This window comes from Delphinapterus leucas, chromosome 1 (genome assembly GCF_059928025.1).
Source record: "Delphinapterus leucas isolate spDelLeu-1000000601 "Yukka" chromosome 1, BTC_Dleu_Yukka2, whole genome shotgun sequence".
Lineage (NCBI taxonomy): Eukaryota > Metazoa > Chordata > Mammalia > Artiodactyla > Monodontidae > Delphinapterus > Delphinapterus leucas.
Genome location: NC_143129.1, coordinates 148,760,259 through 148,778,162, shown reverse-complemented (window position 1 = coordinate 148,778,162; position 17,904 = coordinate 148,760,259). Strand labels below are relative to the sequence as shown.

Sequence of the window (17,904 nt, the reverse complement as noted above, 5' to 3'; positions counted from 1 at the left end):
TCTCTACAACTTTATCAACCAGGTACTGTTATTATCCATTTTATAGCTAAAAAGCTGAGGCGCAGGAAGGTGAGGTGACTTCCCAAGGGCACACGAGTAAGTGGTGGAGTGGCTTGAACCCTGGCAATAAAGGCCCCAGAGGCTATTCTCTTAACCACACATTATGTCACCTCTCAAAACCGAGAACCACAACTAATAGACAGTGTGCAAGCTAAGAGTTAATGGACTGAAGACTGGAGAGCAAGTCTCTTTTTTGGTGTTTCCTTTCAGAGCACACTTTCAAAATGCAAGAGCTATATGGCCAGTTGGGCTTGTTAAGGGTTATCTTCCAAAGCAGATTATGTGAGACAAGGGAGAAGCACTAAATGTAGAGAGAGGTTCAAGGCAAGAAAGCCTAGTTGTTGCATCTCACCCTTTTTGTGGCTTTTAGATTAAAAAAAAAAAAAAGGCTTGATGAGAAGAATGGACAAATTCAGCTTCCCAAATGGTCTGATGTTGTTTGCATAATGTAACTGGTGGCTGTTAAGTTTTGGCGGGTCAGTTGAACCCACTGAGAATCTGAGAAATACAGGCTCCCCTCCTAGAAAAGTCACGTCTAACTTTTTGTATACAATTGTAGGGGATTCTAAGATCCATTCTTAGACATGAAACTTAGAGGTTCTTTATAGAATAGTTGTGGCCCTGAAAGTCAGAGCCTGGGGCTTGAGTTCTGATTCTTCTACTGACATTGTGTGACTGCAGGCAAGTACCTACCCTCTGAGCCTCATGTACAGATATGGAATGATCATGCCTGCCCTGCTTCTCTCACTGCAGTGGACTGTGATGATGGGTGTGGAAGGCGTGGTAAACTGCAAAGTGCTGTGTGAATGTTATCAGGGCACTGAGGTTCAGAGAAGTTACTCACCTTAACGTCACACAGCTATTAAGTGGCAGAACCAAGTTTCAAACTGAAAGACACTGAGGTCTCTGGAGTGTGTGTGTGTGTGTGTGTGTGTGTAGATCTGCCTCCAAGAATTTTAAAAAGGATCAAATGGGCTAAGCATGTGGAAGGGTCACTTGGACTATAAAGTGCAGTGCCCATGTGAGTTACTCCTGGACTGAATTCAGGATTCCATGTTCCATCTGCCTGTGGGATCCAGGACTGGTTGGATGAGGGGCTGAGAGGAATGGTGGAAGTGTACCAATCAGAGGTGCTTGCTTATGACAATTAAGACCCCTTCTCACAACCAAATGAACAACTTTCATGCTTTTGGGGAAATCTGCCAGAGCTCTGCAACCTCTTTAAAACCCATGTCATTGACCAGCACACTCAACTCAGCATGTCTAGCTTTGGGAGTAGCAATTTTAATGCAACCACAAACTTATTTTATGTTTTTAATGTCACCAATAAAATCCATAAAAGCCTGATTCCTATTCTCCTACACTGAAAAGGAAAGATTCCATAAAAGAACTCAGACTTCATTCAGATGCTTGCAATTCAAAGACGAACACCTGTATGTCCCATAAAACTAGTGGTGCCAGAGCATGACAACATAGCAGACCAGAAACTCCCCCAAACGGCACCTTCTGAGAGGCAGTGGGAAATTGGCAATACTTCCTCAAACCTTCAAACTGATGCTCCAAACATACAAGTGATAATCCAAGAAACACAGAGGAGTGAACTGGAATGGGGCAGGGATGACAGCAGCCCTGGAACTTCATTCCAGACAGCTGGGCATAAGAACACAGAGCACATATTCTGATTGACACATTTCTGTGTCTGGAGGCTGGGATATAAAGCCCAAGGAAGTGTAAGGGTAGGAGGAAGAATTACAAAGGACTTTGCTATTTTTGTGGTGATAGAAAGGCACTTAATGCTTTTCTTGGACCCTAACTTTATATAAGTCATTTTAATGTTGTATTTGTAAGAAAGGGCATAAAATTGCTCTGGCCTTCTGTTCTGGAGCTCGGTAGAACAGAATGGTATGAGTGAACAGTGATAATTAGCCGAGGCCTTTCTTAGCAAAGGGGCCCACAGGATAGGATTTCATGGGACTGAGAAAGAACCTTCCAAGGCAGGGTTGAAAAAGGGTGTGTAAACTTCATGCACATTCAAGTAGCATTTAATAACTTTTATGAAATTGGTTTCAGAGTAAAGTCTGTATTATTGGAATGCAGAAGTGAAGATGATGGGGGAAACAATATGATGACGTCAAACCCAAATTAGATGGAACAGGTTAAACATGAAAGTGAATTCAGAGTCGTGTCTCTCCAATCCCCACCCACACATTGCTGCTGTTTCTGAGTATGGCCTGAGTTTGGGGCTGTGGCTTCTCCACAGCAGCTACAGAACACGGTCTCCCTGGAAAAAGAAAAGCTGGTGTCCTAGTGCATCTGTAGCATTGGAAATGACTGTCTCGTGGGGCCATTAGTTTAGGAAGGTGGGAGTGGAGCTGGACTGGAAGTGCTCAGGTTGAACTCCCCCACTTTGGGTCTCTTTTCCTTTGAGCCTCCCTGGAGAGACCCCTGGGGCCAGAGAAGGTCTGCACCCAGGCAGATGTAGCACTTAGTCTGTTAGAAACACATTCTTTGAAGAGAGTGTTCAGGGGAGGTCCCTGGTTGTAGTGTCAGAGAAAAGACACAAGGTGGAATTTTCCTGGCCAATGCCCACTTCTGGGCAGATGGAAAATGACCAGGCATATCTCAGGCCATGGTTAGAGTCTTCTGAGAACCCCTTGGCTTGGGCCAGGGGGAAAAAGCCCAGCACTCAGACTCTTTTGGACAAGTACAAAATGTTAAACCAGGATCCCAAACCCTAGGATAGAGACCACAGGGGACACAAAAACAGATACGGAGAAACATTTCAAGACTGAAAAGAACTCATTGGCGGTGAAGGTATAAACAGTGCTTCCATGAACTAAACTCCGAAGCCCAAATCCATAGATTAACAAGAATCCACATTTACTAAATCATCCCAAATTATTATATGCAAGTTCAGGCAACACGTTTCTGAGCTAAGCCCCTAAGTTTGCTCTCTTAAATATATGAAGTCAGAATTTTCAGCCATAGAATGAGATCCCTTTCATTTGAGATGCGAGTCTACCATCTAATACTGAAACATTAAAAGGATGAAACAGTGGAACCAGTTCCTTAGGACAGCTGGGCTGAGTCCATGGGGTGGCTGATCAGATTTTGGTGACAGTCAAGGTGCTTAAAGCACCAAGTGACAAGGTCCAAATGCGTGATGGGAGCAGAAAGCAGGAGAGAGCTGTGTTCAGTGTACACGGATGGACCAGCAACCTGGGAGCTGGTATCCATGAGGTTCTAACTGCCCAAATGCAAACCTAACAGCAGCTTCCTGCAGCTGGGCCAGATACTGAAGTCCTGGTACTGGTCCTCTTCACACTATCTCAACATTCACATCGCAAGCTTAAATAGTTTCTTACACTGTAATGGAACAGCATATACCTCCTGGATGGAACCTGGGGACCCAAGGCAGGAGCAGTAAATGAATATCTTGCATATATGTCAAATGCAGTCCTCAAACACAACCTTACGTCTTAGTAAAGAAGTCAGGAAGTATCAACAAAAATGATATCTTTTTTTTCCTACAACAATGTTTAATCTCCATGCCAAGAAGTCCCATTTGACCTTTTCCCCCTGCCTCTTAAAATTAGGTGACAAAGTAGAAATTCAGTCATGAAAAGAAAAAGGCAGAGGTGTATCAGCCCTGGCTCAATGAGACACATCAAATACAGAGCAGCTTGGTGTCACAGGTCAGACAGAACTGTCCCAGACACTGTGGGGAAGATGGGCACTGGAGAGGTAAAAATCCTACTTCATGATCACTCACACTTCAACAGCGCATTAGTCACTGAACGAGGGCGAGGTGAAGGGGGTAAGAGAGGCAGAGCTATAGTTCTCTACAATGAGGGTTGGGAACATATACTCGTGGATGGGAAATGTTAAGTAGCTATGTTTATTATTACTTTTTTCCAGCAATCTTGCAAGAGGCAGAAGTGTGACACTGAATTGAGTGAGACGAGCGTGTAGGTGGCTTGGCGAGGCGCCCTTCTCCTGATGCAGGCCTCTGGCTTGTCAAGGAACGGCTGGTTCCACTGCTGGGCCATGTTTACTCTTTTGCTTCAAGGAAAAGGGTTTCTTGAGGGAACAACTTTACCTCCAATAATGATTTATTTGGGTCCAGCTGGGTTACCTAAAAAGAAAGAAAACACATATTCAAAAAGACTGGAAGAAGCACTATTTTCTCTCATGGCATTCAGATCCTATCCTGCACACTGATTTTGAGCCTACTTTGCTCAGGCACGAGCATTTTCACATCTCTTATCTCATTTGATCCTCAAAATAACCTGTGAGGTAGGTGTTGTTACTCCCATTTTTTAAGAAAAATCTTAATTTATATTTTTTTACTGTTTTTTAATAAGCTTTTAAAATTTTTATTTATTTATTTATTTATGGCCGCGTTGGGTCTTCGTTGCTGCACGCCGGCTTTCTCTAGTTGTGGCAAGCGGGGGCTACTCTTTGTTGTGGGGCGTGGGCTTCTCATTGTGGTGGCTTCTCTTGTTGTGGAGCACGGGCTCTAGGTGTGCGGGCTTCAGTAGTTGTGGCACTCGGGCTCAGTAGTTGTGGCTCACAGGCTCTAGAGCGCAGGCTCAGTAGTTGTGGTACATGGGCTTAGTTGCTCCGCGGCATGTGGGGTCTTCCCAGACCAGGGCTCGAACCCGTGTCCCTTGCATTGGCAGGCGGATTCTTAACCACTGCGCCACCAAGTCCTGTTACTCTCATTTTATAACCGAGGAAACCAGGGCTCAGAGAGGTCAAGTCTCATAGTTTAGTGGAAGAACTAGCATTTGACCTCAGGGCAGGTGGAGGCCCACTGCTTCCTGTACAGCTCAGCTTGGCCAGCAGAACAGGAGGGTCTTAGGAAAGGGTACTGGTTACCAAACAACTCACTGGCATTGCTGGGGACCTGTGTTTGGTTAACTCCTGACAGCGGGGAGGGCCTTTTCTGCTTGGTGGGAAAGAGGTAAGCTTCGGGGGCTGATCTTCCGCTAAACATACCTGTAGTAAACTAGAGAGTGCCCATCCCGCCATGCCCAAAGATGAGTATCTCCCCTGCTGCGGAGAGGCTCCCTAGGGAGGCATATCACAGTCTCCTTGTTGGTGGTGGTGAAGATATTTAGTTCCAAAAAATGAGTCAAGTTCATAATATGACTTTATATTTTAGAAATAAAAAAATGATTATTTTATAATATGAACTATAGAGAGAATAAAGATAGACAAAATCTTCTTGGCTCATTTGGGATATGTTAATCATATAGGAACCCTACATTAGGTTTATGGCCTCCTAGGTCAGGGGCAAGGATGTGATGTGGAGGTTTTCTAAATCTGAGAGTGAGAGAAAAAACCCCAAAAATTTCCTAAAGGGAACACAAATTTTAAAAAGCTAAGAAATACTAGGACAACGGGCTTTGGAACCAGAAAGATTCTGGTTTAAATCACAGCTGTGTTGGCTATTAGCTTTGTGGCTTTGGAGTTGGTATCAACCTTGTAGGACTGATGTGAGGATTAAGTGAGAAAAAATAAATAATTAGCACAGGGTCTGGCACAGAGTAGGTGTTCAATGAGGGCTGCCGTGTATGTGAGCAACTGTAAGGATGGACAACAGACACACAGATAAATGGACAGCTCCAAGTGTGCATGATGGGAGGCCGGGCAGTCTGCTCTGTCAGACATGTACAGGAGCTCAGGGCCCCTGGGCAGAGACTATAGCACCTGAGATGGACAATCTTGTCCTCTGCTCAACTCAAGCCACACCTAATGAGATGGCTCCACTGTCTTCTCCAGGCGGATGGGGAGGGGATGCCCTAGGGGCCTGAGTGTCACAGGCAGGCTGGCGAGCTGAAGGAGGAACACTATCTTTGACTGTATCCAGGTGGAAACCTGGTATGCCCAGGAGGGTCATTAAGGAGATACATCTGCTTCCAGAAACCTCTGTGCTTATAAGGAACCCATAGCAAGGCTGCTCTACTGGTATCTCTTGGGCTCTGGGCAGATGGGCAGGCAAGGTGGTGGGGAGGGCCTAGCCTGCTGTCTGTCTTCCAATGCACCCGGGGGCAAGCTGTTGGCAAATGTTTACCCACTTCCCCAATTAACATACAACACTCTGCTGGCTTCTGTCAACAAACAGAGCTATGCTGCCTCTGCTTCTGACTCATTGGCATTTTCTGCCCAGCTGCTTCTGCTATTGTTCTTAATTAACATGCCAGAGCTCTTCTGGCATCTTCTACTTTGTTTTTTGTGGTTTGTAAATATGATGTTTGCTGGGAGAAACCAAAATCATACTGCCAGAGCTGTGCATACTGGCAAAAAGATATGCTAGGAAGCAAAAGAGGTTGGCAGGTTGGAGCCTTGTTGCCATGTTGTCAATATGCAAGGTTAGATGTTCAGAAAACACATCCAGTTTTCACTGTGTCTGAGAAAAGTTAAGTGATTTTCCCCAGTCACTTTAAGTGGGGGAGCTGGGACTTGAGAAGGAGAAAACTAGAATTTCTTGGACACCTATTACATGCCAGGTACTTTAAATATGTTATTTCATTTAATCCCTAAGCAACCATGCAAGGTTGACAAAATTGAGGCTCAGCATGGTTGCCACTTGTTTAAGGCCACATAGTTAGTGAGGGTCTGTCTATACGGTATAATATTGATAGTAAAAAAGAGTGAAGCAACTAAGATTTAAACTCTACCTCTATTACTTACTACCTATATGACCTTGATGATGTAATACAACCTGAGAGCCTCAGTTTTCCCACCTGTAAGATGGGAATAATCGGTTTCTCTTTTATAGGTTGTGCTAGTTAAATGGAATAATGTTGATGAAGGCTCTGGTACAGAGACTGAACCAGTAAGTGCTCAGCTGGTAGCAGCCATTACTGGCTGGAGTGTTGCCTTGGGTAGGGCCCTAGTCTGTCTAACTTCAGCTGGAGCTCTTTCCCCAAAGTCTCCGGGAGCCCAGGCCTGCACTAGGCTGTCTCTCTTATTTCCATCTTGCTGCTCAGCAGAAGGGCTCCCTTTTCCCTGACAGGGTAATGTCTCAATATCTGGAGGCCCCCTTCTACAGCTTCAGTGGGGCTGTGCCATCAATGGACTGCTTCACATTAAAGGTGGCTTTGTTGGGGCTGCTCCCTCTGGTGCCCTGTATCACAAGCAAGTTTTTTCTTTGAAGGTCATTTCAGACAGAAATTTAAAGTGAACAAGGACAATTTTTGTTTCCATTCTCATCTGCCTGGAGTGAACAGAGAGACTGTAGGGAACCTAGGGAGATGCAGGACACTATATTGTGAGTGGCCATATTGTGAAACGATCCCGCAGTGTTCTGGGCCCCATTCAGGAAGGATGGGGAGTGTGCCAGGAGGGACCTCCTGTTAGGAGGTTAAAAACATGGTTAAAAACCATGTTTTCTTTAAGACACATCTGAAAAATGGGATATGTCTTCCTGAGAGAGGGCACTGCTGCTATAGGGGCAGGGAGAGGGCTGTGTCAGTCCTCTCTGAATGTTTGAAGGGCTGGCAAGTAGGACAGGTAGACTGAGTCCTGCAGTCCTCTACCTACTGCAGTTCCAGTGGGTAGAGCTGAGGCTGGTGAGGTAAAACTGTAGGGGAGCAGAACTCAGCTGGTCAGAAAAAACGTTTTCACAAAGCAGCAGCGGCTGGTGTGGCTACCACTTCTCTTTCTTTTACCTTTCTTCCTTCCCCTCCTGTCTTGTATTTTCTTTTTGTTCTTCTTCGTCATCATCATCATGGTAGCAACCATCAATTACAGTTGACCCATGAACAACCTGGGGGTTAGGGGCACCACCCCTCCAAGCAATTGAAAATCACATATAACTTAGAGTCAGCCCTCCATATATGCAGTTCCTCCATATTGGTGGTTCCTCTGTACGCGGGGTTCCACATCGAAGATTCAACCAGCTACGAATGGTGTAGTACTGTAGTATTTATTACTGAAAAAAATCCACATGTAAGCGGACCTGCATAGTTCAAATCCATGTTGTTCAAGGGCCAGTTGTATTTAGTGCCTCCGTGTAGCTGGAACCATGCTAAGTACTTTATATAAAATACCTTAACTAGTTCTCAAAACAGCCGAACGAAGTATGTATTATTGCCATTTTAAAGTTGAAGATACCATGGGTTATCTTGCTCAAGGTTGCAGATAGAATAAGGTTTAAAACTCAAGTCCATCTGATTCCAAAGCTCATGATAACCAGAATGTTTCTGGCCTACATGTTGACAGGCTACCTTGGGCAAATAAAGGGGTAGGGAGGGGAGAGGTGAGGGCACTCTCTGCTGTCCTTAGAAGCATTCAAATAGGGGCTTATTTGTGGAAGATCATGATGATAAAGCTAACATTTATTGAGAATTTAATTTGTACCAGGCATATTCCAAGCACTTAACATTTATAAAAGAATTTAATTTTCATAATAACCCTCTGATGTAGGTATAATTATTATTCCCATTTTATAGATGAGGAAACTGAACCATGGAACAAATTAAAAACTTGCTCAAGGTCTCAAAGTTGTTAAGTGTAGAGCCAGAATGTGAATCATAGCAATCTAGCTTTGGAATCCATATGTTTAACTACTGGACTATTTTGCCAGAGGTGCTGCTAAGAGTAGAGTCCACACAGAGAAAGAAGTTGGATGAGATGACCCTGAGGTTGTTTTCTAACCAAGCTTCTACGACATAAGATCTTCACTTTAAGAATGGCAAAAGGTCAAGGGTCAAAGAAAAAATCCTGAAATGTTTATAAAATACGAATACAGAAACGCAATCTGAGCTTATGTTCTGCCATTTACTTGGGATTTTACTGAATTATTGACTTTCTAAATCAACAGAGAAACCCACCCTTTGGGACTCCCTGGTGGGGAGGAGGGGCATTCTCAGATAAGAGGTATGGCCTAACTTTGTCTATGTTAGAAAAGGAAAGTCAACCTTCTTGACATTTTATTCGTTATATGATACTTAGGAAACCTAAGTATTTTAGTAAATTGGCTTTGTGAAACTTGTCTGTGTTAACAAAAATGGGACATGTTCTTTGCCAAAGAGAGTTATTCTTTTCTAGGTCCCTTTTCTCAGCAGTTCGAACTTTTCATGTACATCGTACTTCTATTATTTCCCTGGGCTTCAGTTTTGCTTTTTTCCCTGAAAAAGTATAACATTGCTGCTGAGAAAAATGTTAATCAATGTGACAGATTCTCATTCTTAGGCCACTCACTCTGAGTGAGTCCCAGAATGTTAGGGTGGGAAAGCTCCTTGAATACCATTTAGTCCAACCCCTTCATTTCACAAGTGGGCAACCTGAGGCTCAGAGAGGTCAAGTGACTTGGCCCTGATCACACAGTTGATAAGTTCAGTCTTCTACCCGTTTCTGACTTCTGTTTTGGGGTTCCTTCTAGTCACACTATTCTGCTTCTCACTTAAAAAAAAAATACCTGAGCATAAATATAACACTACTACTAGGCTGGGAGCTACTTGAGGGCAGGAGCTGAGTAATACTAAAAATTACAGTAGCAGCAATATATGAATAGTACTTTATAGTTTGTAAGATATTTACACAAACATTAAATCAAAATCTTGTAGGGTCGGTATTATTATCAATCCATTTTATTTTATTTAATTTTGCTAAGGTAAGCTTTTATTTTGAAATTGAATAAAGGAAAGTCTAGATCTAATATTTTCACATTTAGAAAAAATGCTAGGTTCAACAATTGATTTTGGAATTGAACATCTGCATGCAAAAAAATGAATCTAGATGTGCAGACCTTACAGCCTTCACAAAAATTAACTCGAAATGGATTGTAGACTTAAATGTAAAACACAAATCTATAAAATTCCTAGAAGATAACATAGGAGAAAATATAGATGACCTTGGGTAAGGTGATGGCTTTTTGGATTCAACACCAAAGGCACAATTCATGAAAGAAATAACTGATAAGCTAAACTTCATTAAAATTAAAAACTTTGCCAAAGAAACTGTCAGGAGAATGAGAAGACAAGACACAGACCGGGGGAAAATATTTGCAAAAGACACACCTGATAAAGAGCTATTATCCAAAATATACAAAGGGACTTCCCTGGTGGCTCAGTGGTTAAGAATTCACCTGCCAATGCAGGGGACACGGGTTTGATCCCTGGTCTGGGAAGATCCCACATGCTGAGGAGCAACTAAGCCTGTACGACACAACTACTGAGCCTGCGCTCTAAAGCCCGTGAGCCACAACTACTGAAGGCCTTGTGCCACAACTACTGAAGCCTGCACACCTAGAGCCCATGCTCCGCAACAAGAGAAGCTACCAGAATGAGAAGCCTGCGCACCGCAATGAAGAGTAGCCCCTGCTCGCCACAACTGGAGAAAACCTGCACGCAGCAACGAAGACCCAACACAGCCAAAAATAAATAAATAAATAAATATTTAAAAAAGGAAAAAATATATATATACACAAAGAACTCTAAAACTCAACAATAAGAAAATGAACAACCCAATTAAAAAATGGGCTGAAGACCTTAAAGACACCTCATTAAAGAGGATCTACAGATGGCAAATGAACACATGAAAAGATGCTCCTCCACATCATATGCCATCAGGGAAATGCAAATTGAAACAACAATGAGATACCACCACACACCTATTAGAATGGCCAAAATCCAGAACACTGACAACACCAAATGCTGACACTCATATATTGTTAGTGGGAATGCAAAATGGCATAGCCACTTTGGAAGACAGTTTGGTGGTTTCTTACCAAATTAACCATATTTTTACTACATAATTCGGTAATCGCACTCCTTGGTATTCACCCAAAGAAGCTGAAAATCTAAGGTCCACAACAAAACCTGCACACAGGTGTTTAATAAGCACCTTTATTCACAACTGCCAAAACTTGGAAGCGACCAAGATGTCCTGCAGTAAGTGAATGGATAAGTAAACTGGAACATCCAGACAATGAAATATTATTCAGTGCTAACAAGCTTTCAAAGTACTCTCACATGTATTATCTGAACCTTACAGCTATCCTAAGAGATTGGACTAATTGATCCTCATTTCTGCAGATGAGAACGCCAGAACTCAAACAGGGACATTAATTACACGTGGTCATACAGCTAGAAATTGGTGGAGCTCAGGTCTTCTCACTCAAGTCCTGAGCTCCTTCTACTCTATGAGGCAGCATATGTAAATTCCCGTATTATAGTAAAGCTGAATATATCTGCCCTTGGTTTTGTTCAAAATTAGCATTTACTTTAAACTTGGGAGAACTAATCTTTTTGGTAAGCTATGAGTAACATATTTTGTTATAAAACATGCATATTAAATATTACAAGTTTAAAAAATAATTGTTAATGTCATCATTACCAAAAAAGTTACCATTTGTTTGGCATTTTATAAGTGTCAGGAACTATACTAGTTTTTCTATATATTACGTAATTAAATGGTCACAACAATCCTATGAGATAAGTACTCCTATTATTCTCATTTTATAGATGAATTTTCTGAGGTCAAAAATGGTTAAGGGACTTGCCCGCGTAGGTAGGTAGGAAAGATAATTCTGGAATTTGCACCCAGGTTTGTGAGCGTTTAGCCTGTATCTGATGCACTGCCCTTTATTGCCTCTTAACCTCTGATCCTACTTCTAAACGGGGGACAGTTAATGTGACTAAAAGGCTTTCCCTTGGCCATAAAGAAAGCAGGCATTCTGTGGCTGTCCTGGCTCATGTCCCTGTTGTGGCACAGGATTTGCTGTTCCCCACAGGAACACAGACTAATTTTTGTTACTGTCAACTTGGTTCTAATAGCTAATTGTCCATTTTCTTTAAACACCTTTTGATGAGCTGGGAATCCTTAAAGAGGGCAGTTACACCCACAAAGTATCAGAGGGAAAACTTAAGAGCCAACCTGCTGGTCATGTGCTGATCAGGGTGTGAAAAGGCTTTGGTAACTGTAAAGTCTTTTGCGAACATAAGGGATTGATCATCATCATTATCCACAACACCAGTTGTAGCTCCTACCAACTTCTCCTCTACATTTGCTTCAGGTGGTAATGCAACCCCAAAAAGAACTTCCAATCTGGAAGGGTCCCATTATGGGACTACGCTCTGGCTTATTTACATCCCAGCTTCTGGTGTAGTTTCTGGACCAATCTGCCTCATTGGATCACAGACAAGCAGTGGCACTGGGGTGAGGGTTTCCAGGAAACAGTGTCACATGCTATTCTTTCCATTATTAAAGTGTGGTAGAACAGCTAGGGTGCTAGAAAGTGAGGTTGGGTGGGTCTTCTGTGGCTGCAAAGCACAGGATGCCTCTACGACATTTTCTTTCCTTGACTTTTAAATTTTTTTTAATTTTAAAATTAAGTTTATTAATTTAATTAATTAATTTATTTATTGACTGTGTTTGGTCTTCATTGCTGCACATAGGCTCTCTCTAGTTCTGGCGAGCGGGGGCTACTCTTCTTTGCGGTGCGCGGGGTGCTTCTCATGGAGGTGGCTTCTTGTTGCGGAGCACAGGCTCTAGGTGTGCGGGCTTCAGTAGTTGTGGCTCGCAGGCTCTAGAGCGCAGGCTCAGTAGCTGTGGTGCATGGGCTTAGTTGCTCTGCAGCATGTGGGATCTTCCGGACCAGGGATCGAACCCGTGTCCCCTGCATTGGCAGGAGGATTCTTAACCACTGCGCCACCAGGAAAATCCCTTTCCTTGACTTTTTTAGTTGGGAAGAAGGGAGAATGAAAGAAAAGTTAAAGGAAGAACAAAGGGAGAGAAAACTAAGGCATAGGCTGCCCTATCTGTTCTTTGTTTTATCATATTATAATAATGATAACAACAGTTAACATTTACTGGGGGGACTTCCTTGGTGGTCCAGTGGTAAAGAATCCGCCTTCCAATGCAGGGAATGTGGGTTTGATCCCTGGTCAGGGAAGTAAGATCCCACACGTCGCGGGGCAACTAAGCCCGTGCGCCACAACTACTGAGCTCGCATGCCTCAATGAAGATCCCGTGTGCCGCAACTAAGACCCTATGCAGCCAAAAAAGTAAAGAAAAAAAATTGTTACTTAAAAAACAAACAAACCGACTTCCCTGGTGGTGCAGTGGTTAAGAATCTGCCTGCCAATGCAGGGGACACAGGTTCAAGCCCTGGTCCGGGAAGATCCCACATGCCACGGAGCAACTAAGCCTGTGTGCCAAAACTACTGAGCCTGTGCTCTAGAGCCCGCGAGCCACAACTACTGAGCCCACACGCCACAACTACTGAAGTGCGCATACCTAGAGCCTGTGCTCCACAACAAGAGAAGCCACAGCAATGAGAAGCCTGAGCACCACAAAGAAGAGTAGCCCCCACTCCCACAACTAGAGAAAGACCACACGCAGCAACAAAGACCCAACACAGCCAAAAATAAATAATTTTTTTTAAAAAACCAAAACATTTATTAGGAGCTTACTAGCTGCTAACTGTTCCAAGTATTTTATAAGTACTACACAACCCTATGAGGGAGGTACTATTACCTCCACTTTAAAAATGAGGAATAGAAGCTCAAAGAGATTGTATTACCTGCCTAAGATTGCACAGGCAGGAAGTGACAGAGCAAGGATTTAAAACTAGGTCTGGCTCCAAAGTCTGTTTTCTTAACCACCACACTAGATACTTTTAGTACTGTAGTCATACACTAGACTATTTATTCTAAGTCTCTTGCTTGGAAAGACTATCCCTTCATGTAACTGAAGCATATACCTCCCCACAACAAAGTATATTACTACCTCAGGCATTTGGGGAAATTTCACTCATCTAGCTCCTCAATTATCACAGACCTAGAGATTGTTAGAGCTGGAGGGGTCTTTAGAGGTCATCTCTGTAACAGATGGGGAAAGAAAAGCCCAGTGAGTGGAAAGAACTTACCCAATGTTTCTCAGCACTCATGGCAGATCTGGGACCAAATCTGGAGTCTTCATTCCCAGCCTGTGCCTTTAGATGGGCTGTTAAATGAGGATACCAATTCTAAAGTGTTGCTAATGTCACAATGGCCTCAAACTTGGCACACTGTCAGGGAGATCCTAGGCACCAAACAAAAAATGTGACGCTTTCCTTGCACTGGTATCCCTGATGGTGGTTTTGGTCACTATATGAGTTTTTTTTTTTAAAGTGAAAGCAGGTTTATTGAGAGAGACACATATTCCAACGGTAGAATACAGTCCATCTCATAAGGCGAGAGCAGCCTGGTCACTATACTATTAAACAATGTTAGTGGGGAAGGCCCAGAGGGAACAGAGGGACTTCTACCAAGAAGGGTAGGGTCGGGCGGAAAGCCTCTTTAGTCTAGAAACACAAGAAGATCGAAGTCCTGTCCCTCTTGGGCTCTGGAAGACACAATTTCAAGTAACTAAGAGGAAGTCCTGCTTTACAGAGTGGTTTGCAAGCTCACTGTTTCTGAAAGCTTAATAAACAGGGTATAGGCAAATCATGAGTGAGGATTCTGGAGTGTGGCAACAGAAATCTAGTGCAGATCAGCCCTAGTGGTGTGCCACTTACAGATGTACCACGATACTGGTCTCATCCCTCAAAGCAGCCAGAATCCTCAGGGCTGAGCTGCCTCTGACCCTGAGCAACCTGGTATGATTACTCCAATGACGCACACAAACATTTTCAGTGTGTGTGATGATCTGACACAGGCTGGGAAGCAATGATCGAGGGGACATGCCTCACTTTCAGAGGCTGGTATCATGGAAGGTAGCTGGGCTCTTGTATAAAAGGCTCTGAGGACACCTCTGTTAAAAGATTGGTCCACAACACTAACCATTGTGTTTGGAACAGGACACTAAGAGACAAATGAAAGGAGAGAAACCTGTTAACCGGTCAGGTTAGAACTGCTACTTCAGCTTAAAAAGCCTCTGAGAAACCCTGATTATTGTTTGCCCCAGATCACCAGTAGACATGGATTAAATGCTAATTAGGGAGGCAGTAAGAAAAAGTTCTGGTGGATTTTGAATCTTGGCTCTGCATGAATACTCCTGAGCAAGTGATTCACCCTCCAGAAGACCCAAATTTCTCATCTGTAATGACATCATCATTCAACACCGAATAAGCTCTAATACATCATTTCTCTCTGGGTCTCTCCTGCTACTCGAGAGAGAGTTGAACAAAGTATCTGAGCCTGCCTCTTTCCTACTTAAAACTCTTACATGATTCCTTACTACAACAGGATAATTCCTTTTTGCTTTGACCTCATTTCCCCCAATTTGTAAATGGGTGGTGTTTCTGGCTAGGCTCATAACACATCTGTAGTGGAAGACATGGCCAGAAAGACAGTTTGGAGAGAGATTGTGAAGGGCTAAAATGCCTTATTATGTTTAGTTTAAACTTCTGGAAACAACCTTTCTCCCTGGCTTCAGAGAGATCTGGAATGGCATACTAGATGTACTCTTCAGGCAGAGTAGCTGGGGAGAAAGTAAGCATTTTGAATGCATTTTAATACTCAAGCAGGGCCATGCGAGCTGGTGCGTGCGTAACTCTGAACGCAAACACAGCTCAAGAGCTGGAGCTTTGAACAGGAGTTAAAAGAACTGAGTCCCTAACGACATACAAAAGACTTGCTGGTGTGATTTATTCTGATGTATTTACTTATCCAATTACCAAAACAGCAGGAGATCATTAAATTTTCTAGTTACCAGATGCAGCACGTTCAATATCTTAAATGTTACCAAGGCTCTCTCTGAGCTATTTTGATATTACATTTCACCCACCCAAAGCTTATGAAACTGGAAGGCAGGAATCATGAACAGAGCAGGTGTTTTCTTTGAAGGTTGGTCCAGTGGACGTCTATACTATGCCAAACTTATACCAGCTCCCAAACTCGTGGATTTAAGGAAAAGTACCATGATAAGAAACAAAAGTATTTAGGAGAGAAGATGTTAAGAAAGTGGTACTTGAGGGTGGCTGGAGATAAGCATTTTACCTGGCCAGAAATTTCTTCATGTTTGTTTCCTATCAGTTCAGTCCTGATGTCCACAGAAGGTCAAGCCTCAGAGTAGAGGAGGAGAGAAGGGAATAAGCACCCTCTGAGCGACCACACACCTGGCTCCTAACCCTAGCATACTATTTCTGACCAACTGTGTGATCATGAAGAAGTCACCTTTCCTCCTCTGAATTTCCTTGTCTGTTAAACAAGGATGTTGACATCTGATGCACCACCTTATGGGCCTGCAATGAGCATCATCACAGCCTGTCATCATGCAAACATCTCCTGGATAAGACTGAATAGCTTAAAGGCAGGACTGTTTCCTGTATCCCCAACATCCAGCAAAGAATCTGGTGCATTATATGCTCTCATAAGTGCTTGTTGAAAAAATGATCAGAGAATGTACATCATAGAACATCAAAAATTACAGAGCAGGGGGCTTCCCTGGTGGCACAGTGGTTGAGAGTCCGCCTGCCGATGCAGGGGATTCGGGTTCGTGCCCCGGTCCGGGAAGATCCCACATGCCGCGGAGCGGCTGGGCCCGTGAGACATGGCCGCTAAGCCTGCGCGTCCGGAGCCTGTGCTCCGCAATGGGAGAGGCCACGACAGTGAGAGGCCCACGTACCGCAAAAAAAAAAAAAAAAATACAGAGCAAGCCTTTATTAACATTTTAGGAGTAAGTCACAAAATAGACATTTATTCTATTTTCTTTCGAAAAAAAATCAAATAAGTAAAATCTGGGCCTAAACTTGAAAGGGTGGTGGTGGCTTGGCCCCAACATTCTTTACTATTGTGATCTCTAAATACTATCCCCTCAAAGACCTTGTGCTCCAGTTGACCAGAGCAGTTTGCTATTCCCCATTTATGTCTTGTGCTTCTCTTCTCTGAACCTTTGCTTATGTTGTTTCCACCACTGGACTGTCCTTTCTGCCCAGTTCTACCTGTTGAAAACTTACACATCCTTCAAAGCTCAGCTCAACTGCTACTTCTCCCGTCAAACCAGGCCTAAGTGACAGAGCATCTTCTCTGATTCACTGGGCCATGGCTCCTGTGACAAAGGGGCCGTACATGTTCACTGTGGTCTCTCTCCATCATATTCCTATTCCACTGCCCTGCATGTGGCCAATTCATATTTGCTTAACTAATACCTTGCTTCCCCTTACGCTTCTCAGACAAGGTGGCTTAAAGGTCTGCTGGCAGACTCAAGGTCAGTGTTTAAACTGGAAAACAGGCACAGGCAATGCCAACTTTGTCCTTTGTTAAAATAATACTCCTATACTTTGACCAGGCAAGGCAACCCATTTCTGGGGACCTACCCCAAAGGATCAGCTACAGTCTCATACTGAGTTATCTGTCTGTTCTGTCTCTCATGTTATTTTGCAATTGTCTGAGTCTGTCTCTCCAGTTACACTGAATTCCGAGGGCATAAATGAGGTCTTAATTGCTATCTATCCCCAGGGCCTACTATACTGCTGGAAACAGTATGAATTCAACAAATGTTTGCTGAAAGACTGACCTACTGAATGACTGAGTGGAGGCTCCCCACTCCTCCCTAAAGCCTCCACCGACCCAAAGTCAAAAGAAGCCATATCCCCAGACCTCTTCCCGTAGCCTCACTCCTATGGCAGGCAGAACCCGCCAGTGATACCATCAACACGTCACCCAGGCAAGTCTTCTAGCTCTGGACTCTCTCTGGCTCTTACCTTGGTCAGCCCTGCTGCACAGACATAGGGACTGAAAATAAGTTTGCATCAGTTGCCCTTTCAGAAGGGACAGATTTTTCCCTGTCTATTTAAACTGCTGTCGGAACTGGATAATTAGAAGGATTTAAAAAATCTTTAATACTCTAAACAGAGAAAACTGGTTCTGAATTATTAAGCAACATTTTCAATGCATTTGAATAACC

At 43.4% G+C, this 17,904-nt stretch overlaps 1 protein-coding gene across 5 annotated transcripts in view; it reads right to left on the bottom strand.

Annotated features, from left to right (window-relative positions):
• Window positions 1–607: 607 nt before the first annotated feature.
• Window positions 608–17,904, bottom strand: part of FAF1 (Fas associated factor 1) — a 487,383-nt gene continuing 470,086 nt past the window's right edge. For 2 of the 5 annotated variants that reach the window (XM_089923008.1, XM_089922986.1), the window contains one exon: window positions 610–4,195. In XM_089923008.1, coding sequence (XP_089779134.1) covers window positions 4,112–4,195 — 84 coding nt within the window. In that variant the 3' untranslated portion in view covers window positions 610–4,111. Of the gene's footprint in view, window positions 4,196–17,904 lie in introns of all 5 variants that reach the window. The other 3 variants (XM_089922998.1, XM_089922958.1, XM_089922963.1) reach the window with 3 other exon arrangements.